This window comes from Semicossyphus pulcher, unplaced genomic scaffold (genome assembly GCF_022749685.1).
Source record: "Semicossyphus pulcher isolate SPU_LCO1_2020_fin unplaced genomic scaffold, fSemPul1.0.p SCAF_16, whole genome shotgun sequence".
Lineage (NCBI taxonomy): Eukaryota > Metazoa > Chordata > Actinopteri > Labriformes > Labridae > Semicossyphus > Semicossyphus pulcher.
Window position 1 is genome coordinate 9,014,542 of NW_027211670.1, and position 24,747 is coordinate 9,039,288.

The window sequence follows — 24,747 nt, forward strand, 5'->3', positions numbered from 1 at the left end:
GTGGATTGGAAATTGTTTGTACTTTTCTTTTTATCTTTCCCTGCAGCATTTACACCATAAAGCCTGGAGGACTGTGAAGTGAGGTTCCTGCTGTATGTGTGTGTTCATGCTGCCCTCTAAAGGCTCATAGTGAACAAGACAACTTCTCACAAGTAAGATTAAAACTTACAAAAACACCTTTATTCAACTGGTTATTCACAAACAAAAAGCACTGAAACAAACTGTGAAAAACAACCAGAGTGTTTATAAAAGGAGAACAGGTTAAACAGTCTGTCCAATTTGGTCCCTCAATGCTTTACAGTTTCTTAACAGGTGTGTGAACTGTGGTTTAATTAAAACGGTTCTGTTTAGCAGTGCTATTTCATCAGTAATGTTTCTATTTTTTCTCATAGAGGGAGTAGAGAAGTTCAATCTGCTCAGCGTACTCGAATCCTGGCCTGTGGGGAAAGGACATAACTGGCATGTTAAAGCAGCACCTGAAAGCTTTGAAAGTTGCTCATATTAGCATTTATGAGGTTTTTCCTTTAACTTAATACCCTAAGAACAAAGCTCATTCGGAATCTTCTTTATTATACTCCAATTTTGTGAATTAATAAATATGTGACGTTTAAGTTTTCCTGTGATGAAATCTGATCGTTTAACAGACAGACTTATCTGAAGTAATCTCACCGTCCAGGTGTCTCCAGTATGAGAGGGATGTTGTCCAGTCTTGGCTCATTGACGATGTCTCGGAAAGCGGAGATTCCAATATGACCTTTACCGATGTCTTCGTGCCGATCGAGGTTGCAGCCGAGCTGACCTGCAAAAAAAAGCAAAAAAAAAAGCGAGTGTTTCCAGAGCAGAGTTTAATTAATATTAATGACAAAGTTTTTCCAACTGAAAGAATAGCTGATCCATGAAGATACGTCTGTGTGACAGTCCTGGCTGTACCTTTGGAGTCATTGAGATGGAGGGCTTTAAGATAGTGGAGCCCCACTTCCTGATCAAACTCGGTGAGCATGGCCTTCACTCCTCCCTCTACAGACAGGTTATATCCTGCCACGACAAGAGACAACACTTATACACAGAAAGTATCAACACCTACAGCACTCGTGTAGTGATGCATAAACAGCTTTTGAGGTTTGATTTAAACAAGCAGTGTGGGGTACAGCGGAACATGCGGAGGCAGAGTGTTGTAGAGCTTTGGAGCTGCGAATGAAAAGGCTCCGTCATGCCAGAACTTCAACTTTGACCTTGGGACAGCCAGAAACAAGTGGTCTGTTGATCTGAGTGTCCTTGATGAAAGATGAGGTTTTAATCAGCAACGTTACAATGCATGCTGTGGTCTGTTTATTGACTCGGGAAGAAATGGTGCTGAAAAAAAATATCAACATCAGCTTTCACTCACCTGCTGCGAAAGCGTGGCAGGTATCCAGACAGACACCCATTCTGGTCTGATCTCTCACTTTGTCTATGATGCTCTTCAGCTCAGAGAAGCTACTGCCCAGCGTACTGCCCTGACCGGACATGTTCTCCAACACTGACCACATGGAGGAGAGAGAAAAGATGACAATCAGTTTGACACACTTTTTCGACGCAAGTTAATCAATAAAAAACGTATACATGTGCAAAATCATTCATTTCTGAAGCACAGCAGTATGCAAGTCAAAGGATTGTGGTCTGGGCCACGAATCACAAGTAATGCAACACCCGCGTCATTCCTGCAGACAGTTCTGCAAATCGAAAGTTATGCATTAACACAAAAGTCAGTCTGAGGTCAAGTGGTTTTGACTAAGATGATTGCACTCTTTTTTTCTTTTCTTGTGGTAGTTACATTAATCTTCCTGTATGGGGTCAAAATACATTAAGCCAATTTTATTAATTAAATGCAAAGTGATTAACCCACCACTTGTGATTTTAATGACATTAGAGTTTAATTTGTGTGCACTGGGTTTGACTGTGGCTGCTAAGTTCTCTACACTAGAATTAAAATACTCTTACTGTAAAGGTTCCTCCTTATTGAACTAATAATATGATCAAAGCCATTTGAAGGTATGACCTACATAGACTCATTGTAGGAGATATAGTTTGTAGTGACAAATCCTTAAGTCTTTGTGAGTCATTGTTGGTGAGGTTCTCTACTGTTCCTCTTTGCTAAACCTGATTATCTCAGCATATGTCATTGAGGGTTTTCCCATAGTTTTTTTCCCTTGCTACATTACATAATTTTGCAGTGACTATCTCAGTGGCCTCGTGTAACCTCTAAGTTCCTGTCTTTCTTGGAAATTCATTTTGTTTTGTTTTTAAAGCTGGTGCACACAGCTAATTCAACTGTTTATGCCTTATTTAAGTAACTGCCTTTGTTTTTATGTTACACAGACGTTCCATGAATTGAAACAACTACATTTTATACATAATATTTTCATATTTTCAACACTACAACTATACTTTTTCAATACTCGTAACTGTCTAAACAATTTCTAAATATCGTGCATAGTACTGTGTGTTTTTGTTATTTTGTCCAGTGTCCACCCCCACCTGTAACCACAGCAGGTGTTTGCTGGTGAGCGTGGTTAATGGCTCCTGCTATCCTGTCCACGCACTGCTCAGTGGTGATGGTGCCCAGGGAGGAGCCAGGGTGGAAGTTGTAGAGGCTGAGGCCCAGGAGGTTGCAGCGGCTGAGCTCATCCACCAGCAGGGCCTGGCTCTTCTCAAACACATCTGGATGCAACATGATACACAAATCAGAGCAGTTAAAGAAAACAGGAGCCACATATTAGGAGATGATATAACCAATGCAAGAAAAGTAAGAGTACTCTGTGTGGGGAAAGATGACAACTGTCAGTGTCTAACAAACCCTCTTTAGGAGATCCACAGTTCATCAGGTAGGACCCGTGTGGCAAGATGTGAGCTGGGTCATACCCCTGAAGGGAGCATTGCTCCCGAAATTTAGCTGCAGCTGTTGGGTCCAGTGCAGGTCTCTTCCATGACCGCTGGGAGCCCAAAAACAGGGCGAAGCTGCTGCCACCCATCTCTGTGCAGGACTCCACTGCTTTCCATATTCCACCTGGGGGAAATGTGTGATTAAAAACTGTTATTCAACCTGCATTTCCAACCCAAAGTACTAGTTTGTAATTGATTAAATGGTTCCTCCAGCTTATTGTTGTCTAAATTTTCACAGATACCTGTAAATATAAGGTAAAATATTCTGCTGACATGTGGAAGTCTTCTAGATGCTGCTAGTACTCATCAGGTCCCAGTGGAAAGTCTCTGAACTTCCAGAAGCTACTGGATCAGGGACCTTTTAAGGGGTAAAATAAAATCCCCAAGACTTTATTTAGACCCGTGTCCCAGCCATGGAAATAATCTGAGTGCCTCCTCAAGTCCCTGGGGAAAGTTCCTGTGGTGGAACACAGTTAACGAAGAGTCAAAGCAGATGGCATTAAGCCTTACCTGAAATGCCCACATGAGCTCCAATGTATTTCTTATTCCCACGCTCCTTCCTCCTCATGTTGCCTCTCTCCTCAGCTTCCTTCACCTCAGTGTCGTCTTCCTCCTTTTCTCCTCCCAATGCCTCTTCAGTTTTCCTTTTTCTTGCTCTTCTCTTTTTGGGACCCATGCTATCAAGGAAAGGTTATGCATACGAATTTACAAACCTCTACAGAAGTTTGACCGTTTTCTGTCAATGAATTCAGTGGCTAGTGTAAAATATGCGCTTGAGGAAAAGCTGTAAAGCTATGGGGCATGCACTGATGTGCTAAGTGTGACTGTCAAAAAGTTTATGAAGGTCAAAATGTGTCTTTAATGCATCTCTCCGGCATGAACCAGCCAGTCACAGGGCTTCACGCAGCTGCCACAGGCTGCCCATTGGAGACGCTTCATGCTGAGCAGCAAAATGGCCGCCCGTCAACCGACTGACTCCACAGCGCTTTGAGATTTAGATTCTTCTGCACATTAGGGTTTACATTATTACAACGTTAGTACTTATTTACAATACAGTAGCTTCTTACGCGTGTAATTTTCATCATCTGCCACTTACTTGACTGTCCGCTCAGGCGTCGCTGTTCCTGTAGCCTCAAAAAGCTAAGAAAAATCGCACTGAAGCACTTTAGCTAAGCTAGCTAGCACGCTAGCTTTTCTTCATATGTGATTCCTGAGGTGAGTAACATAAGATAACGATTTCTGAAATATTTCTAAGCATTCCTTTTTGTATAACTTGTTTGCATATACAATTTCTGCAAAATATTTCTTGATGAAATCAATTGCCACTGCGTACTACCTAAGCTAAGACCGTTAGCCTGGCTACTTGTAGCTTCCATCTGTAGGTAACTTAGCTTATCTGCTAAGCTAACGTTCGATAGCATTAGCATTGATGGTTGTACGTTAGCGGAGGTGGAGATGTGGCCATTAAAGACCGTTGTGCAGACCTAAATTAGACCCTGATATCCTCAGTGTTAACTTGTCAATTAGCACCTTTTATGTGTCTTAGCAAAAACCGCTCCTTAACATTAGCCATTAACAAAATGTTTAATATGCAGCTGCTTTTAAACTTCGCCTGTAACGTGATAAACTTCTGTGGACATGGGTGTAGGTGTTTGTCTATTAACGCTAACCCGTTTGTGCATAGTCCAGTTTAAACCACTAAAAAACCTGTTTTTTTCCATTAGTAGCACATGAACGCTCTTCTAATGCTATAACGTAAGTGAGCTAACAGCTAAATGCGGATGAGCTTGTAACATGGGTTGAGTGTATCATTAGTAGTTTATATCAGCGTTTTTAAGGGGTATCTTGACAGAATATTGATCTTGATTGTGTGCATATCTGTCTGACAGCTCTTCCTAACATAATAATTAGGCCTTATCCGCGAGGCCTGTGGTCATAAGGATGTTTGGTTCGTCGGCCATGAATCGAGGGATCTTACCTTCAGAAGGTGTTATGGCATTATGCAAAAATGAAACCTACGGAAGCCCTTAGCATCAATCAATCAAATTTTATTTGTATAGCCCCAAATCATAAAGTTATCGCAAGACACTTTACAAAAGGAGCAGGTCTAGACCGTACTCTTTTGTTTTTTGTTTTTATGTTATTTAGAGAGAGACCCAACATGAATCACCATGAGCAGTACTTTGCAACATTTGGCACAGTGGCAAGGAAAAACTTCCTTTCTACAGGCAGAAACCAAATCGAGCAGAACCAGACTCATGTTGAACAGCCATCTGCCTCGAATGGATGGGCCGAAAAATTGGATAGAAGGAGATGCATGATAGAGACAGGCAAACAGAGCAACAAAATCATATGTTCTTGTTACATCAACGACAACAACACCAACAGATAATACAGACAAATGGCAATAAAGCCAATAATAATAGTACAAATGTGTAAAATTAGCAAGAACAGCATAATAATGATGATAGGCTGAAAATAATAATTGTAACAGTTGAAGTCAACAGGTCTATTATTAGCATTAACAACTATAATAAAGATAATATGGGGAAGACTAATGTTAATAGTTGTTGCAGTCTCAGTGAGGCAAGCAGGTCCATGGCAGCAGATGGTCTGCAGCAACCATCCCCAGGAACGTACGACATGCATCCATACATTTTATTTATCTTGACTTGTTTTTCTTGTTATCTCGGGAAAACAAAGCTGGTTTTCCCATTTTAACGTATTAATTTGGCCCATTATCTTGAGATAACACGTGTCCACAAGAAGGCATACCAATACGAGAGACATACTTACTTGCAAAGATTTATTTATTTAAACATAACATGCCTTTTAAAAGATCAACATAGGCTTCCTACACCTTGCAAAATAAACAAATAAATAATCGGTGATAGACTGATTAATTGGTCGGCCAATTAATATCTTTTTGACATAATCGGCTTCCGGCCGATGTCTGCGCTCGCAAGGCAGATTAAAAAAAAAAAAAAAAAAAAAGTTCTGCGTTCTCTACACAGTCTACACTCACTTCCTATAACATACCTGCCAGACGTCACATGCATACATTTTTTACTAAGTTTAGTTAGATTACCAGTGGACAATTATGAAGTAGTAAGTGTACTGCTGACGGAATGCAGATCTACTTGCAGATAATGCAGACAACAGCATAAAATAAATGTTCATTCAAGTTTAGCAATTTTGTGTCTCATTTGTTATTCTTATTAAATTGTTGTATTTTAACAAATGCAAAAATAAGCAACATGATATCGGCCATCAGCTGCCCTGCCCTCTAAATATCGGCATCGGCCATTGAAAAACCCATATCGGTCGACCACTGCACCACATGCCATGCTGCCATTGGCCCCTAATGAGATAAGTTCAGCCTATTTCTATGTTTGTTTTGTGCCTTTGCAACTCTGGGGATACGAGTTATGATCATGTGACGTGACAGCAGTGGCGCTTCGTTATCTCATTATAACGTGATGGATACATCGAGATCTCGAGAAAAGGACCAGAAATTACTCATTATCACAGGAAAACGGAGTAAATAAAATGTATGGATGCATGTCCGCTAAGGGCTTCCGTAGAAACCAAATAAAAACGGACATCTTCAGTGCTTAGTGGTCCTGTATGTTTATGCATTTAAACCATCTGTTGATTGATAAACAACTTTCATTGTGGCGATGTGAGCTTATACATCCTGTGCGATTGTGTTTTTTCAAGTCTATTCGACTGCTAAAGCTTTGTAAAATGAACTTGTTTGGCTTTAACTGTTGGGCCTTCATTACTAATTTAATCTTGAGGAAAAAATGTGAATTGATATATTTAAAGCATCAAAAGATAACCTCAATACAGCACTACAGTCTATCAGTGTTTCGCATTGTCCTTAATATTATGTTGATTTGTTAATATCAAGCTGCTATATGTCTCTTTATTGGGGAACCTATTGGCATTGCATTATTGTGTGTTCTTGTTTGTATTTGTCTTAAAGCTTCTAAAGAGCCTAATCTGCAAGCGTTGCTCAGACTCTATCTTAGAAAATATTAAGTACAAGCATGCTGTTGGTCACTAGTTTGGTTTCCATAACCACATGCAGATTCATTAAGTCTGCTGACAAGATGAATTGGCTGACTAAATCAAGCCGTTGTAAATTGGTTGAACCTACCAGTATGATCGGCTTACAGTATTCTGCATGCTTATGATAGGGATAATTACAGTGTTTGTTGCCCACATGTCCAACAGAGTTCCTAGCTGTAGCACCTGATGGCTGATTCATCCAATCAGGCATGCAGTCCACTGTCGCTCACACACATTGATGGAGGCTCACATGGCCATGTGGCAACTGTGTTATTGTCTTTTCTCTTCAGTATTGCTGCAGTCATCATTAACTTTTGCTGTGTATTTTTTAAGCAGTGATTCAGTGAAGCTTCTGGCTATACAGTGGAGTACCAAGCGATTTCAAAATGGTGACTTTATGACCACAGTTTTTTAATGGCTTTTTTTTTTTCTCTAGACGAAAGGAGGATCAGGACCGGAGCAGTAGTTCATGGAAGACAAGAAAAGGAAAAAAGACGACAAAAGGAAAAGGGAAGCCTCTCAGAAGGTGAGGATATTCACAATGACTTGCAAGCTCCTCAGTCAGGTTTGAACACCATTGAACCAGTGTTTAACAGCAGTTATGTAAGCATTGAGAAAATGTAATATCCTGTGTTTTAAGTGTATTTGTGGCCTCCAATTTTTAAATTAGGTGTAGCATTTCTACTTATTATGGGTTGTTTAACTTTTGGGATGAATAAGGAATAAACTGTATTCATGCTATACAAGTAAAAGGTTGTGTGTGTGAGCACCTCACATTAAATTGCATAAACAGCAATAGATTTTAGTTAAACTTTTCCTAGATGATCTTGAATTTCTAACTGAGAATGTTAGACATTCACAAACTTGAACTGACATGAAAAAATCTAGACAATATTTCTCCTACTGAAGGCGCACATAAGAATATGTATAAAGGCATGTGGTAATATTTAGTGTGATGTTAAAGATATGTTTTTATAATTCATCTAGTAGTTGTTTTTTGGTTGAGGGGTGCATTAAGCAGCGTTCTTCATGAATTACTCGGGATAAATTTAAAGTTGTACTCTTTTGTTTATATGAAGTGAAAATAATGTTTAGAAGACCAAATCATGACTGTGACATACTGTAAAATATGTAAAATGTCTCAACAACTACTTGTTGAGCTGCAATCAGGGGTGTGATGTATTTATAATCCTGTCCTTCTTAGACTCAACTCAACTCAACAAAACAAAAGTCACGTTTACATTCTGTAACCCCCATGTTTTCTCCTGCCCTGTACTTAATCACTTGAAATGATTTAGTGACTATGTTTTTTTTCTGTTCATTTTAGGTCACAGAACAAAAAAACAAAGGTAAGCCCACAGTGATGTGTATGTAAATTAAAGTATACGGTAGATGTCGAAGGATTGCAGTGTTCACCAGAGCTGATCAGTCTTCAGACATTTGATCTTTTTAGTTAAACTTTTATTTATGCAAGATAACATTGCATGGTTTGTTTTAATTTTTAAAATGTCCTGAGGAAAAAAAAGACTATGAGCAACATTCACGAAGCTAAAGCATCTGCATCTGGGATTTCTTTGTAGCTTCTTTCCTTTCCTTTTTTGCTCCATTCCAAATCTATCTTTAGTGCTTACATTTACAGAAAATGAGTTCTGATCTCTCAGGTTTACTAAAACAATGTTTAATACTTGGTTTCTCTCTTTGCCGTGCCCCTCTTATAGTGCCAGACTTGTCTAAGCCAGCGTCTGCCCAGTCTCCTGCCACTCAGAGCAGCTCTGCCTCCCCCAGCCCTGGACCCACCCCCTCTGCCTCCCCATCCCCAGCCACCTTGGGCCCTGGCAGTGCTGCCAACCCTTCACAGGGCGGCAACAATGCCAAGCGCCTGGCGGTGGCCAACGGACAGCCCACCTCCAACACCATTTCTTCCTCCACCGCTGGCGGCCCCGGTGCTGCTGGAAACAGCAGTACAAGTAGCGGAGGCGGAGCCCAGGCGGCTCAGCAGCAACCGCGCTACATGCCGAGAGAAGTGCCGCCACGATTCCGCTGCCAGCAGGACCATAAAGTGCTACTGAAGAGGGGTCAGCCGCCACTGTCCTCCATGCTGCTGGGAGGAGGAGGAGGAGGAACAGGAGGAGGAGGTGGGGATGGCCCCAATGCAAACATGGCTGCTGTCTCAGGTAAGTGCAAGCAATACTGTTGGAACTGAACAGATCCATTCTATGTAGAGATTTTTTTCACAATTCCTTCAAAATGTCTTCCTTTTGACCCCTAAAGTCTCTTTCTTGTGGGATTTGCTTTTTCAGATTCTGGTGCAGCTGCCTCCTTATTGGCCCTCACCTCATCATCAGTTGCTGCTTCTACTACTACTTCTAATTATGCAAATTCCATGTGGGGGACAAGCTCAGGCAGCCAGGCCTCCTCTCAGGGCAGGGAGAAGGTGATTGTCGATGGCAACAACCTGGAGGAGTGGCCTAGCATCGCCGGCAGTGATGGGGGAGGAGCTTCTTTCGCTGGGGCTGGAGGAGGCAGCAGCAACATCGGAATGCCTGTGAACAGCATCAGTGCCTCTGGCAACCAATCCTCACCCACTTCCTCATTCTCTTTGCCCAATGAATGTATGCAGTCGTCCAACGGTGTGGCGTGGGGGATGGCTGCTTCCCAGGGTCATCTTGGAGGAGGGAATGCAGTAGCTGCAGCTGGGCCTCTGCTCCAACAGCCCGCCTCACTTTCCAAAGCCTCCACTGTGCCAGGAAGCCATGATGCCAGTGGCCCCGTCGACGGCAGCAGTGGTATTACAGGTGCCAACTTCAGTCCAAATGCCAACCCTTCGGCCTGGCCTGCCTTGGTGCAGCAGGACGGGCCCGCTGCTGCAGGGGAAGGAGGTCCGTCTTCCTTCCATCACCAAGGCCCTGGAGGGTCTTTGTCTGCCAACAGCTCTGCTTCCCTGGGCCTGGGAGGTGGGGCAGTCGGGGTGCTGGGGGGTCACCCACCTTTATCTGTGAATCAATCAAGCCCCCATCAGCGCCAACTTCACCAAATGCAATCCAGAGACAGAGAGATTGGAGGGAAGTGGGACACCGAATCAGCGGGACCAAAAATTGTAGGGGGGGAAGGCATTGGGGGAGGAATGGACCGTAGTGTGGGAGGAGGCGAGATGAGTGTGGGAGACCACAGCCTTGTCTCCTCATGGAGAGGCCAGCCTTCTTTCCCTGCAGCTAACTCCAAAACGGGTGCCTCAAGGACTGATGGTTGGGAGGGTTTAGGAGGTGGAACAGGGGGCTTCGGAGCTGCTGAAGGGGATAATGGGACCTCGGGTTGGGGATATCCAAAGTCCACTAGTGGGGTTAGTGCTTGGGGCAGTGCTGGAACTGGGGGAAACAGTGGTCAAACCTCCGGGGTATCTCAGGGAGGGTGGGGGCCATCAGGAGTAGGAGGGGAGAGAGGGGTTTCTGGTGGTGACTGGGGTGGTAGCTCCACTGGTATTGGTGGAGCTAATCCTGGAGGTGAGGGAATGGGTGGAGCTTGCAGCAGTAACAGCAGCAGTAGTGGGGGCAGCACAGCTGGCAACCCCCCTGCCGCCTCCTCCTCTTCATCAACCGTCACTACTATGACCAGAGCCTGGGACAATCAGAAGGGAGAGGGTGAAACAGGGGAATGGGGTGGGGGAGTAGATGGACAGGGAGCACAGGGAGGATCTTCATCAAGTGGTGGAAATTCCAGGAGCGGGAGCGGCAGCAGTCACAGTCAACCTCGCCGCCCAGCACCTAATGCTGAAGCTGCCTTACAGAACCTGCTCAGCCGGTCTGATCTGGACCCTCGGGTTCTGTCTAACACAGGCTGGGGCCAAACACAAATCAGACAAAACACAGCCTGGGAATTTGAAGAACATGGAGGACAGCGTAAAGGGGGATCGTCATCAGCTACATCAAAACAACCATCTTCTCTTGGTGGTTCTTCTCAGTATTCTGGTGGACCTAGGACCCAAATCAATGATTCTCTGGGTCCAGGGGTCAGTCCTTCCCTGGTTCCATCTGCTGGGTCCTCCGGAGAGGGCTGGGAGAGCAGCAGCAACAGTAGCAGTAGTGGGGCCTCTCTGTCCGGGAGAGCCCCACCACCTTCAGGGCCCAACATGCGGAATCTTGGCGTCTCACAATCTGGGCCAGTGACCACAGCAGGGCCTGGTATAGGGTCTGGGGTAATTCCTGGTCACAGCCAGCAGGGGAAAGCTACAGGATGGGGTGGAGGAGGGATGGGGGCTGGGGAGGGCCAGGAGTCCAAGGGTTGGGGTACTGAGGAATGGAGAGACAGTAGTAGAGGAGGAAATGGAGGAGGATGGGGAGATCATGGTCAGCAGAGTGAACCAGTGAGTGGAGGTTGGGGAGGAAGCCAGGAGGAGAAAGGGACAGGGTGGAAAGAAATGGGAGGGACTGGAGGAGGAAGTGGGTGGGGATCAGGACAGAAGGTTGGGTCAGGTAGGGACTGGGGAGAGCAACAGTCCAAATCAAATAGTGGAGGAGGAGGAGGATGGGAAGATGAGAGGAAGAATGGAGGAAACTCAGGTGGGGATTCAGGTGGGGGTGGTTGGGGAAGTTGGGATGATGGTGCTCCCCGGAGAACCTGGGGAGCAGGGGGCACAGGTGGAGGAGGGAGTGGAGGAGGGGGGGTGGGTGTTGTTGGGGGCATGGGGTCCAAACCCAATCAAAGTTGGAGTGGAGGAAACAAAATGCACCAAATGCCAAACAGCCAGGCGGGCTCCATCACAGGCCCGCAGGCACAACTGCAACAGCAACAATCACAGCCCCGCAATCAGCATCCACAGCGACAGCAAACGTTGGACCAAGGGGCTATGCAAGGGGGTGGCGGGAGGAAACCGATCTCTCAAGCCCAGAATCAGAACCAAAGCTCAGGCTGGACCTCGGGGCCTATCCCTGGTGGTTCTGGAGGAAGTGGAATTGGATCTGAACCAAGCGGTTGGGAGGAACCCTCGCCACAGTCTATAAGCAGGAAGAACGAGATAGACGATGGAACATCAGCATGGGGAGACCCAACCCATTACAACTACAAGCCGGTCAACCTGTGGGACAAGAACAGCGCCCCTGCTGGCCAGCAGCCACATGGCCAGGGCCAGGGTCAGGCTCAGCAGCAGCAGCAGCAGCAACAACAACAACAACAGCAACAGCAACAACAACAACAACAACAGCAGGGACCTCCAATACAGCAGCAGCCTAGCAGGCAGGCTGCAGGGATTGGAGGTAGCAGAGACTTCAACACTGGCCATGGACCGGCAAAAACTTCAGCTATCGGTAATTTGACGATAACCCAGTGATTTTTAAGTTATCATCAAGTAAAGGGGCAAAATTAATTTGTTGCTTGAAATAAGTAAATCAAAATTTTCATCAAGATATGAAATTATATTGATGGTCTTGTGGATGTAAATTAGAAAGCGTGTAAATGACACCTTAACTACAATTACAGCTGCACTTAAAAGCTTTTAAAATACGGCATACGAAGGTCCACGTTTAACACAGACATACAAGAACACCTCCCTCACAGCGGCCCCCTCAGTATAGTCTATGTGTGGGAAACACAGCTGTGGGTGTTCTGTAGCTCATTGATCCTTGTGTGTGCTCTAAAACCAAAAGGTGTGTGTACCAAAAACCAAAACATTTGTGTTTACCGGTAATGACTGCATTGCAAAATCCATGTCGAAGCAGAATGTGACAGCGTAGGCGGTATTGAAACTGGTATACCGCCCACCCCTAGTTGTGACAATGCGGACTGCAACTGTGATTGGTCTATTTGTTAGCATCGCACAGAAACTACAGGAGACACTGTGCTTGATGCTGGTTTGTAACCGCATTGGGTTGACTTGCACCTGAAGTTAAAGATTGCTGTTCATATTTTCTGCATTACAGTAATTTCAGTAAAATGTTAGCTAGCTCAGTTTCAGTTGCTATTCTATTAAGTACAAGACAAGAAGCTCAACATGCTGACATAGAAACCCAACTGCCAACTAGTGGTTTGGCGGTGTGATGTGCAGGGCGATGCGGACATCCTCACACACGTTTAAATGCTTACAGTGGCATTGTGAGTAAATCAAACGCACAAGTGTATTAAGGCTTATGACTGAATGTGAAGGAGCAGTATTTCGTTTAAAGGTTTTGGTTGAATTGGAGTTTCTATTCAACGATGCTAAACATGTTACAGCCGTACAGCCTCTATGCTAACCCGTACAGCGAATCAAAGGGACAACTGAGTCATGAGAGATGTAGTTGTTTTTCAGCCAGCCAGCTGCTTGCTATATCAGCAGTTTCATCTCAAAACCACATGAACAGTAGTCAGCTGCGGTTCTAAAGCTTCAGTGGCTGCCCCAACACAGCTTATTTGAGGTGAAGCCATTTTTTCTGTTGAGTGTTCTCTATGTTAATACTGTGACTGCCAAGAAGATGCTTTGATTTGAGATAATTGTGGCCAACATCAAGGCAATAACTCATCAAAAAAGTGCCATGGCCCTGATAGAAGAGTTGTCATAGGTTTGTGTGAAGCACATATTAACCTCTGACTGCTCAGTCTAGACTTTAAACTAATTGAAGGAAATTCCTGTGACTCCATCTTAACCTGTGTTGTGCATGTGTGTCTGAAGGTCCATCAGGTTGGGGTGGTGCTTCTCCAACTAGTCCTACAGTAGACAATGGCACGGCAGCTTGGGGAAAGCATAATGAAGTCCCTACTGGCTGGGGAGATCCTGATGATGCTGGAGGGAAGGCACCGGGCTGGGGAAACCCTTCTCCCAACCCCATCAAAACTGGTTAGAAAATCAAATCAAGCCCAAAATATGTGGTGGAAACAACTTATACAATATTGAGAAATGTAAATCTAAGTCTTTTTTCCTTACAGGTTCAAAGTCTATGCAAGATGGCTGGGGTGACAAAGAGAGCTCTGTTGCTGCGTCGCGTCACTCAAGTTGGGAGGATGAGGAGGAGGGAGGCGGCATGTGGAACAGCACCGGCTCCCAAGGAAGTGGCTCGTCTTGGGGACAGGGAAGCAACGGGGGCTGGGGACAGAGTCAGGCCGGGAAGAAGCCCAGCAACAAGGTGGGTTACTGAATCTTGTTTTAAGAACAGAATATTGATTATTTCATTTGAAAAACAAGTGTGGGTAAACATTCTTAAAGGGATATGTCAGTTGTTAAAGAATGATGTTATATTGTCAAATTAGATCATAAAATTAATTAATGCTACTATTGAACACTATTTCGTCCATGTACGTTTCTGAAAGGAACATAATTAAAGTGCTAATCTTGAAGATCTTAGTTTCTTTCTCTTTGGCGGCACCTATGGCGATAAATGGTAACTGCTGGAGCACACGTCCCAGATATCCAAACAGTGTTGCATGTGTGACGACCACAGTTGTCTCCCTTTGTAACGGTTGTAACTCTTGACTCTCCTTTTTAGACTGTTTTTCTTCATCTGAGCGTCGAGTTTGTTTCTTTTTCTTTGGGTTTTCACTTATTTTTGAAGTTGTATCTGTAGTCATCGATCTTTTCTTTGTTTGTTCAGCCATAGTAGATTACTGTTTACTCGCAACACTTGCAGGGACCGGAAATCTAGCCACTTTACACACAATTGTGTTTGTTACGTTAGCTCCGCCTACCCTCTCTGGCAGACCAACCACTGCTGGGTGATGGAAAACGCGCCACTAACTGGGTGCCGCTTGTGATTTTTACTTGAAAGTCGCCACAGACACCCAGTCCATAATACTGCAAATGCAAAGGCTTCCATCAGTGGGCCATAGGCTCAATCACTGTTGTGTTACCTCATTGGGCGATAGATAGTGACTTAACATTTATTTAACTCACTTTTAACTTTGACTCAGCATTAATGTTAATGTTAATGTTTAATTGTCTTTTGTCTCTCAGGGTCCAATGAAGCCTAGCGGAGACTCATGGATGAGCCCCATCAACAGACAGTTCTCTAACATGGGACTGCTGGTAAGACAGAAATTGTCTGAGCATTTTACTCCACCCCGGGGTGTTATTGTTTAAGGGCATCATAAAAATGGCTTTTGCACTCACACACTTATCTTTCAAAGTTTACAGGCATTCAGCAGGATGGTTATTTACTACACGATGTAAATCATTGATGTTGCCTTTTCTGCCGCACAGAGTGATGATCCCAGCGGCCCAAACATGGACCTGGCTCCGGGTTCTCTCCAGGAGAAAAAGATCGACGTGGAGAAAAGAGGCATGGTGATGAATGATTACAATGGAGATCTGAGAAAGGGAGGAAGAGGAGGAGGGGGGATGGCTTATCGTCCCCCTGGTTCCAAAGAGGCTTTACCTGGGGATGCTGGGTCTTACTATGACAAGGTAATGGCTCGCTGCTGTCTTAGCGGTCTTTGTCTCTTATGTGTTTCTCGTGTCTCGGTAACATTTTGTCCTTTCTCACTATTCTTTCTACTATTTCCTCTTGTGATCCTACCTTTTCTTCCTGGCCTGCCCCATTCCTCCTTGTCTCAACCTTCCTATCCCCCCCTTCACCAACACTCAAATTGGTCTTCCATTGGCTGTCACTGTGACAGACTTTGCCTTTGACCAATCAGGATTGGTGCCTTGGGGAGGAGGGTCCTTGCTCTCTGTACTCACCACCCACTGTCTACAAGCCCCATTCCCTCTTCAACCACACTGTCCCCTTTAGACAAGTAAGATAACCTCTCCTCCTGTTTCCGTCCTACCATCTTTACGTTAGGCTCTTGTAGTTTTCTGTTTCCAAAATGTAATCACCTTTAAACCTGATTCTTCCTTGTAAACTCTGTCTCGTTCGGCTTGAGCTGTATGTCTATAAGTCTTAACTGTAACGGGTCACCTAAGGTTTAATACTCCATCCTCCATCACAGGGCGGTCACAGTATCTTTGGCAGTGGTGGAGGGATGGCTCAGTCAAGACACCAGCCAAGTGTCCCACCATTAAACCAGTCCCCAGGGATACGAGCGCAAGTGCCTCATCAGTTCCTGTCACCTCAGGTACTAATGCTTCTGCTTCACAGCTGTCTGCATGTTTCACACTTTTATAGACACAGGAAGTATGTGGGTTGACTGTCTGTGTGTCTGTGTTAGAGTGCGTCATCTTTACTGGGGTTTTTTTGTTGCTAAGCAACTAATAAATGCAGAGCAACTTCAACTTCGAAATTTGTTGAACTTGTTGTGAAGCCAGCTTCTGCATTTGAGCTTTTTTGGGCAGTGTCCATGGCTCTTTTGTTGATTTGCTTGTTACCCTAGCTAATAACTCTTTTGACGAGACTTATAGCCTTGTGCACTTCACATTAGCGGTGTCACAATACCAGAATTTCGAACTTCAATATGACACTAATAAAACGATACTCGATAGCTGTTTTGATACCACGGCAACAAAAATCCTAGGACCAAAAAATGTGGTAATTTTCTTGTTTTAATTTCCCACCTTCACACAGTGCTGGTACAGAAAAAACTCACTAAACACAGACCAGCTCATTAGTGATGAAAGAATTAATGAGCAGGATTGTCCTCAAAAATAATAGAGATATATAGAGACCCATATTTAAATATTCCCTCCTTATAATCACTCATAATCCAGTTGAAGTGTGAGCTGGTGTCTGTATCTGCAGAGTATCCCCCCCTTCAGCTGTGTTTCTGTTTTACTTATCATTCTGCTGTATTTGGGACGTTTTTCTAGACGTCCATCGCAAAAAATGTCGTAATTTGCCGTGTGTGAATTCGAACAGTCCACTGTTGCTGCTGCTGTATAATAGCTCCAGGTACAGTCGGCAGGATGAAGCGTGACTTCGGCCTATTAAAACAAAATCCGGTTGTACGGAGGTGTATTAGTTTGTTGTTTAGAGCGTAACTGCTGCGAAACAATGAGAAAATAATGTCTCATTTCTTTGTTTTACTTCTTTAGTTACATTAATGGCGCCTATCACAGGGGCTATTTTGGCAATGCAAAGTGAAACGTGTCTTTCATTAACTCACTTGGGTCGAGCCACTCGTTAACACCAGCTTACGAGAAGATGAAAGAGGATCGCTGTTTTTCGAGGAGAAGCAGCAAGCTAATGTGGTTGCTAGTGGAAACAGCACCGAAGCGTTTCTGTGGTAACAGGTGTGTCCTCCTGCCGTTGTGTCTGTCTCCAGGTGCCAGGCTCAGTGCTGAAGCAGATGCCCCCTCCCAGCGGGAGCGTGGGGGGTGTCGGCAGCGTGGGAGGGGTGGCAGGATTGGGGGGAGGTGTGTTCCCTCCACAGCTGTCCCCCCAGCATATTGCCATGCTCAGCAGCATCTACCCTCCACACATCCAGTTTCAGCTGGTGAGAAGCGGAACTGTACATCTCTGCAAAGTCAAAGCAGGGTTCCATTACACATCTGCTGAGTCTGGAAACATGTAGAGAACTTTTTCCACAACTTTTCAGTTGGAAATTCATGAAATAAAGGAAAAGAAAGAAACATGTTTTACTATTTACTCTTAAACTTTTGTGGCAGCTCTGACTCATCGTCAAATACCAAGATAATGATGATCAGGCTGCTTCACAGCAGAGCCTAAAAATCACTCTCAGGCTGCATATCTTTCAGTTTACACATGTATTCATCTGTGCAAACCTTTGAAACTGTTGCCCACACTGCATTTTTGACCCCGTTGCCATCTCACTCCTCCTTTGTTTCCTTTTCTGTTTCGTTCTGTCTGTTCTCGTTCAGGCTTGTCAGCTCCTCCTCCAGCAGCAGCCGCAGCAGCAGCAGCCACAACAGCTCCTGCAGAACCAGAGGAAGTTCACACCAAATGTACGGCAGCAGGCTGACCCTCAGCAGGTAAACAGAAACATCACTCGCTCCCTCGCTTCTTTTACTTCCTCCTCCCTGCTGCTAATACTTGTTTTATGTGGCGTGTCCTCAGTTGGCCAGGATCATGGCGGTGCTCCAGCAGCAGAGGCAGCAGCAGCAGGTCGGAGGTTTAGGCGGCAGCTCCAAACTCTCCCCCTCCCACCATGGTGGAGGTGGCATGGGGGGTCCCAAACTGCCGGGGGCTGATCCCCTGCCGCATCCAGGCCTGGCAGGAACTATGGCTGACTTGCACCAGAAAACCCTCGGACCATACTCTGGTGAGCAATTCCCTGACCCGTTTTATTTTAAATAAAGTTATAACCTCATTCTTGCCCAGAGAGTAGGTTGCCATACTAGTTATTTGTAGCACCAGATGTTTCCTCATGTCTCCGTCTGTCTCCTCTTGTGAGCAGGATTCAGTTCTGGGGTGAACCTCCCTGGTCTGGACCTGGGCGGCTCTGTGGTGGGGGGTCCTGGCGGCATGAAGGACCTCGGAGGTCAGAAGTCCAGATTCAAATGGATGATGGAGGGACACTCTTCTCCTGACGCCTCCTCACCTGAGAACGCATTCCACAAAAATGGTGAGATGTTGTGTGTGTATTTATTACACATGCTCTGTTTGATAGGACACGGAAGGAAAAGGTGTTAGAGTGAGAGAGCGGTAATTGGATTAGATGTGAACTCACATGGTGATTATTGAATCCATCTGGTGTTCAATGATGTAACGTTCATCGTCAACATTTCAGGTCCCGTCACCCCCATGAAGATGCCGGGCGGCTCGCCCTACTCTCAGTACGACATGATGGTTGGAGACGGGCTAAGTGACAACTGGCATCGCACCCCTGGCAACAAGATGGGAACCAAACCCACCACCACACCCAGCTGGCCCCCTGGTTAGTGACAAGTTAAAGTTCAAGTGGTAACCTGAGCTTTTAGGACCCACAAGCAGTAAAATAAAATACAATGAGAACAAAAGATTTCTGGATTTTGGTAACAAGGAAACAAACAATGAAGGAAGGTGTTTATACTACTTACCATAAAATCTGTGATGTAAGTCGCACCGGAAAATATGACTCAGTTAGGTTTTCTATTGCTATTTATTAATAAAAACATGCATGCAAGTTATTTCAAAACAATTTTAATTTATTTTTTAAAACGCATTCAAAACACACAAATTATAGCCAACATCTGTTTTCGCCATATCGAGTTTGCAATCCTGCTAGCTTCCGGTGCTGTAGCTAGCGGTAGCTGGCAGCCTACGGTTAAGTTGATTGTTGTGAGGGTGGTGGCTGCACTGGCGATCATGATGGTGCATGTCCGTGATGAATCATTAGCAGGAAAGTGAGGAAAACAGCACTGCGGCATATTGTAAATACGAGATGTTGCAGCGGTTTCGATCCGGAAACAGTTTAATGCGGAGATGTGGAGTCAACACTTAACAACCAGATAGCGCCATTGTCTGGGTAAAATACCGTAAACTGTAAACACAATAACATACCTCTCTCTGCATGTTATACTGGTATATCGATCGCTCCAGTATATAGGACACAGCCCACTTTTAAGATGAAAAAGAAATGTATTAAAAGTGCGTCTTATACACTGAATTTTTCTCCACCTATACTCCACCTGCTACCTGCCTTGAAAATACTTTCCTAAACAGGCACCGTATGTGTTTCCTCTTTAGAGTTCCAGCCTGGCGTTCCCTGGAAGGGAATCGACCGTGTCGACCCGGAATCTGACCCCTACATGACCCCAGGGAGCATGATGGGAAACGCAGTGTCCCCCAACCTCAATGATACTGAGCACCAGTTGTTACAAGATAATACTGGTAAGCAATGAACAGCTGTGATGACACTGAATTATTCAACAACATCTTGCAGTAAGATAGTTTAACTTGTTATTATTTGGTTTGTCTACTTATAGAGTAGAAGAGTTTAAGTTGGTATCTAATTTTTTGTAATTCATAAAAGCATGTGCTTTTGAATGTTAGCTTTCAAAAAATATATTTATATGTATATATACATAAATAATGAATTCTCCCTTTTAGAGATATGGATTTTCTTTGTTGGAATAGTTGTTGTCATTGGTTCATGAAAATTGCTAACACAGTTGGTTGGTGCGTTTGTTTTGCAGATTCCACCCCTCCCCTCAACACCTTGCTGCCTTCACCTGGTGCCTGGCCCTACAGTGCCTCAGACAGTCCCCTCAACAACGCACACAACTCAGGTAAGTGCACATAGACACCTGACACATACCATCTTCTCTCTGGGCTGACGTTGATTTGTGCTTTGAGAAGTCTGAAAAGTCGAGGTGTTTCTTTCCCACTATATTTTGATGTTTCATAGACTCCAAAATTATCTTTTAACACAGAGAATAATCAGCAGATTCATTAATAAACGGTCTACCATGCCACTTTTTCTGATTTTTTTAGAAGTCATATGTTACATAAGATTTGTACTTGATACCTTAGCTGCGTCACAATCTCAAGTCATTCCCCTGAGACACATGTGTTGATACATACCGGTTTTATTGCAGGAAACTTACCTTCCCTTTTGAACTCTACAGCAAAGTACACAGACTACAAGACCAGCTGGCCCCCAGAACCCATCGGACACAAGTCCTGGAAAGCCAACCGTGGCAGCAGCCAGACCCAGCTGTCCCGCCCACCTCCAGGACTAGCCAGTCAAAAGCAGCCGTCGCCTTCCCCCTGGTCTGGAGGAGCCCCTCGATTGGCTGGACGGAGCTGGGGCGGAGGCTCGAGCACTACCGGTAATGACCCGATGCATTCTTCATGTTGTTTTGGTAACAAGGTTCCTTTCCTTCTTTCAGATACAGAGTTTGTTAAAATGTAAGCTGATTTAAATGTACACCATGAAGAGTCCATTTATGTTGAAGAGCAGCCAAGCATCAGAGGAAGCAGTATAAATGTTATTCATCATTTAGCCTACGGGAGGAACAGACTGTGATTGTGTTTACAGGGAAATGGAACTCTCTCTGAATTTTTTTTTTTATGGTCTGTTTGCTCTCTGCAGCCTCGACCTGGAGTGACGGCAGCTCTCGGGAAAGCTGTTGGTTGGTGCTCAGCAACCTCACACCACAGGTAAACACACGCATTATGCAAAAATACTACTCGAGGGACAAACAGAGTACCTCACTTTCAGAGCTGTAACCATTTTAATACAGCCGGGCTGGCTTGTTTAATCTCCCTTCTTTCATGCACCAATCGTAAACAGACACAAAAAGGACATTCAAATAGAAACACTGATTTTACTTTCATTCTTCAACCCATCAGGCTTCCATTTAAGTTAACCATTGTCAATCTTCTATATTCCTGCAGATTGATGGCTCTACCCTGAGGACCATCTGCATGCAGCACGGCCCTCTGCTAACCTTTCACCTTGGCTTGACCCAGGGCACCGCTCTGATTCGCTACAGCTCCAAACAGGAGGCAGCCAAGGCCCAGAGTGCACTCCACATGTAAGACTCTGTTATTTTTGTTTTTATAGATAAAGCTTTCAAATGTATAAGCCATTGTTTAAGGGGACTGACAGACCTTTTGTTTAAACCAGGTGTGTTCTGGGTAACACCACCATCTTGGCGGAGTTTGTTAGCGAGGAGGATGTGGCTCGCTACATTGCACATTCCCAAGCAGGAGGAGCAGGGAGCTCTGGATCCACAACCGGCTCTGCAGGCTCTGGGCCTACGGCAGCCTCCGCGGTGGGGGCTAACGGCAACGGAGGAAACTGTGACAGAGTCGGAGCAGGAGGCAGCAGCGTGGGAGGAGGAGTAGAAGGAAGCTCCGTAGCTGGAGGAGCAGGAAGTGGAGGAGCTGGGCATTCCAGCTCTGGGTGGCAGAGTCTGGACAGCACAGGCAGCTCATCGGACCAGCCTGCCACCCAGGGGTCCGGGTTGGGTATCTTTGCCCAGTGGAGCAGCAATGGGGCTGGGGTGGGTGGTGCTGGAGGTGTGGAGGCCGGAAGGCAAGGTCTGTGGGGGGGCATGGGCGGGATGAGCGGGGCGGGGTACCCCAGCAGTAGCCTCTGGGGTTCCCCGGCACTTGATGATTGTCACCAGATGGGAAGTCCCGCCTCACTTCTGCCAGGGGACCTGCTGGGAGGGGGTGCCGACTCCATCTGAGAGGCTGACTGACACACAAACACACACATATATATATACACACACACACACACACACACACACACACACACACACACACACACAAACATCCATGCATTTTACGCCTAAGTTGTAACACATATGTCACACTGTATTTATTTACACAAAGAGATGACATGAATTAAAGCTACACTGGTCAGCCAACAGTCATACATACTACACACAGGCTACATGCAGTACGCACACACATCATTTTCACACATACACATTAAGCCGCTTAACTTTAAATGAAGACAACAGTAAAACTTGAACCGGGGAAAAAGGTGAAATCCATTAAACTCTTAGGACTCAACTGGATAGCTCTTTGTCTTTTTACTCCAAATCCCACCATCTGCATTCAGATCACTCAGGCATGCACTGTAGACAGGCTCAGCCAGAGTCGTACACGTCAACAAGTTTAGCTATTGCTGTTTTAGTGTGCCACAATTATTTTTTTTTCCTTTTGTATTACTATTTAATGGTTCAATCTCAAAATTCAGACTTGCAGACTGAGCCCTCATAGACCTGGCTGGCTTACTTCTGAGTTCTCATGTTTGGAAGCTTGAGAGTGGGGAAGGATCTGGAGTTTGTTGAAATTTTGGGACAATGCCACACTACTGAGTCAGATGGACGATCAGCAACCTTTTGAGGTCTGGAAACGGAGGGCATTTTTAGTAGGTACTGACACCTCTTCCTTGGTGGAAATATGCCATCAACATGGGACCCAGGGTAAACAAAAAATGTAAACAAAAACATCATTAGCCAAACTTGCACTATATGCCTCTGGGTTTGTTGTTGATGCATCCTCCACAAATCCCTCCATGTTTTAAAACAGAGCTACAACACAACAACTACACAGACCTTACAGGACGACTTAATGTTACAACAGCAGTGGCCTTGGCTAACACCCAGCGGCCGCCCACCCGCCCGCCCGCCATGTCAGCAGCATCACACCTTCTCATCAGTTACACTCTGCTCTTATATTTGACAAGCAAAATTGTAACTCCTTGTTGATGTATGTCAGTTGTTCATCATTTATTTCTGTTTTAAAAGAAAAGAGAAATGTGTGAAACTTTGTGAAAATCCAGAGATGTCCTTTTTTTTGCCCTTCAAACACTGACCTCGCTATTGTATTTTTTCTTACTCGAGAAATCAAGTTGGTTATTCTATATTGTCATGATGTTAATGATGACTATGATCACTTATTTACTCGCTGTACAAGGTGCCCTCCTGCCTGCCTGTGTGTGCATGAAAGGAGCGATGACAGTATGACCGAATGGAGAAGATGTGATGAAGATAATGACGATATCGGGAGTGTCTGTGTTATTGCTACAATGTTGAATGTTTCTTTCTTTCTTGTCCATGAGAGATTCATGAGAATCGTGTGTGTGTGTGTGAGTGTGTGTGGTTGCTTTTGAACACTTGTCTGCTCCAGTCAGGGAAGTGAATAGATGTTAATCTGACAGCTTGAATTTGAGAGTGTGTGTGTTGGGTGAAAGTGTTCATGATTGCGTGCTTAAGTGTGTGATAGCTAAAAAGTTCAAAAACATTGGCACTATTGCATATGTCTCTTAAGTTGTGTTTTTTAGCAGCATTTTGTTCCTGTTTGTATTTTTTTTTCTGCCAAATGCAATAAGAGAATATTTTGTTTTTAAGACAAAGCAAACCAACTGAAGGCATTTCTATTAAGATGCCAAATCCTACCATACCAAGCTGAGCTGGAACAGTGTTTTACAGACACGTTAAAGACATTACCTGTTATATTTTACTGTTTGTTTTTTTGTTATTGTGTATCAATTTAAATTAAGTCAGTCTTTATTATCACTCCTGTTCAGGATGTTTTCGTTTATTTCAGATGTTACAAAAAGGAGAGGAAATTAATTTAAAGCAGAAAAGAACAAGATAATAAAGGTTGAATTGAAGTCTTTAGTCGTGTGTTTGTTTTGTGTGACTGATTCATTAACAGTTTACCTGTCGGATGAGGAATCCATGGCACACTTCCCGTCGCTCTTTCTCTCTGGAAATGCAGCATTGTTCCCTATTGAGTCACAGGAGATTGACCAGAATGTAGTTTTTGTTCTAAGGAAGAGAAATTTTAATTATGATATTAGCATATAACTTTAACCAGCCATCACAGGTGTTTTGGTGGAACTCGCATTTCTGTGTTGAAAGGCCTATTTTTTATTATTTCAAATAATGCACAGAAAAATATCACAAAAGAACAATTGAGAGCTAAGTATAAGTATATCGAACTCGTTTATGCCATTTAATACGTTTTTGCCTGTCTATTTTTGCTTGTTACATTGCAGTTATTCGGCGCATGCACAGTATCACCTTTTAAATGTCGTTTTGGCCCCGTCAAACGTTTTACTAATTTACTACAAATTTACTGTAAACTCGCGAAACTTCATTGCAAAAAAACACGCAGCGGAAATACCGGATAAGGATAAGCCTACGTTTACTGTGAAAGTTTTTCATGACCATTTAAGCTAGCTGGTTAGCTTTTTTTTTTTTTTTTTTTTGCTGTTAGCATTTTCGCTCTTCTATCGTCTATGTGACATCTTTAAAAAGGTTAATTCGGCTTACAATTTGCAATAACTACCATGGGAGGCAAGCACAACATGCTGTTAGAGGTAAGCCAACTTTTTTACTAAAACTTTTATGCAGAAATATGTCTTAGAACAAGAGGCCTGAAATTTATTTGAATACTGTGGTCAAGTTTAGCGGATAAATGTATGATGAGAGCTAACATGGGT

General features: G+C 44.3%; 2 protein-coding genes across 3 annotated transcripts; one reads left to right on the forward strand and one right to left on the reverse strand.

Moving 5' to 3' along the window:
- Nucleotides 1–183: 183 nt before the first annotated feature.
- Nucleotides 184–4,913, reverse strand: LOC138593046 (probable endonuclease 4). Its single transcript, XM_069663870.1, has 8 exons — nucleotides 4,901–4,913; nucleotides 3,433–3,599; nucleotides 2,837–3,046; nucleotides 2,518–2,700; nucleotides 1,388–1,519; nucleotides 931–1,035; nucleotides 670–799; nucleotides 184–437 (listed from the first exon to the last, which is right to left on the reverse strand). Exons 2-8 carry the CDS (start codon nucleotides 3,596–3,598, stop codon nucleotides 377–379), a joined length of 987 nt encoding a protein of 328 aa, XP_069519971.1. The 5' UTR covers nucleotide 3,599; nucleotides 4,901–4,913; the 3' UTR covers nucleotides 184–376.
- tnrc6ba (trinucleotide repeat containing adaptor 6Ba) lies at nucleotides 3,865–23,918 on the forward strand. 2 transcript variants are annotated; one of them, XM_069663868.1, is made up of 21 exons: nucleotides 3,865–4,137; nucleotides 7,433–7,522; nucleotides 8,324–8,345; nucleotides 8,715–9,170; nucleotides 9,297–12,296; nucleotides 13,637–13,801; nucleotides 13,891–14,087; nucleotides 14,912–14,983; nucleotides 15,158–15,361; nucleotides 15,889–16,014; nucleotides 17,158–17,328; nucleotides 17,714–17,824; nucleotides 17,910–18,114; nucleotides 18,250–18,417; nucleotides 18,583–18,729; nucleotides 19,521–19,664; nucleotides 19,970–20,062; nucleotides 20,372–20,605; nucleotides 20,869–20,936; nucleotides 21,174–21,313; nucleotides 21,406–23,918. In XM_069663868.1, the coding sequence occupies exons 2-21, from the start codon at nucleotides 7,466–7,468 to the stop codon at nucleotides 21,971–21,973; spliced, it is 6,348 nt and encodes a 2,115-aa protein (XP_069519969.1). In that variant the 5' UTR covers nucleotides 3,865–4,137; nucleotides 7,433–7,465; the 3' UTR covers nucleotides 21,974–23,918. The 2 variants fall into 2 exon arrangements, with proteins under 2 accessions (XP_069519969.1, XP_069519970.1); XM_069663869.1 differs by having other exon boundaries at nucleotides 20,402–20,605.
- The last annotated feature ends 829 nt before the right edge of the window (nucleotides 23,919–24,747 follow it).

Excerpts from the sequence above, each read along its gene's own strand:
- LOC138593046 (XM_069663870.1), bottom strand. The coding sequence starts at position 3,598 with ATGGGTCCCAAAAAGAGAAGAGCAAGAAAAAGGAAAACTGAAGAGGCA. Across the intron at positions 3,047-3,432 it reads AGCTCATGTGGGCATTTCAG|GTGGAATATGGAAAGCAGTG; the intron begins GTAAGGCTTAAT and ends CATTTCCCCCAG. Across the intron at positions 2,701-2,836 it reads CTGTGGATCTCCTAAAGAGG|ATGTGTTTGAGAAGAGCCAG; the intron begins GTTTGTTAGACA and ends TGTTGCATCCAG.
- tnrc6ba (XM_069663868.1), top strand. The coding sequence starts at position 7,466 with ATGGAAGACAAGAAAAGGAAAAAAGACGACAAAAGGAAAAGGGAAGCC. Across the intron at positions 14,984-15,157 it reads TCTCTAACATGGGACTGCTG|AGTGATGATCCCAGCGGCCC; the intron begins GTAAGACAGAAA and ends TCTGCCGCACAG. Across the intron at positions 18,418-18,582 it reads GAACGCATTCCACAAAAATG|GTCCCGTCACCCCCATGAAG; the intron begins GTGAGATGTTGT and ends TCAACATTTCAG.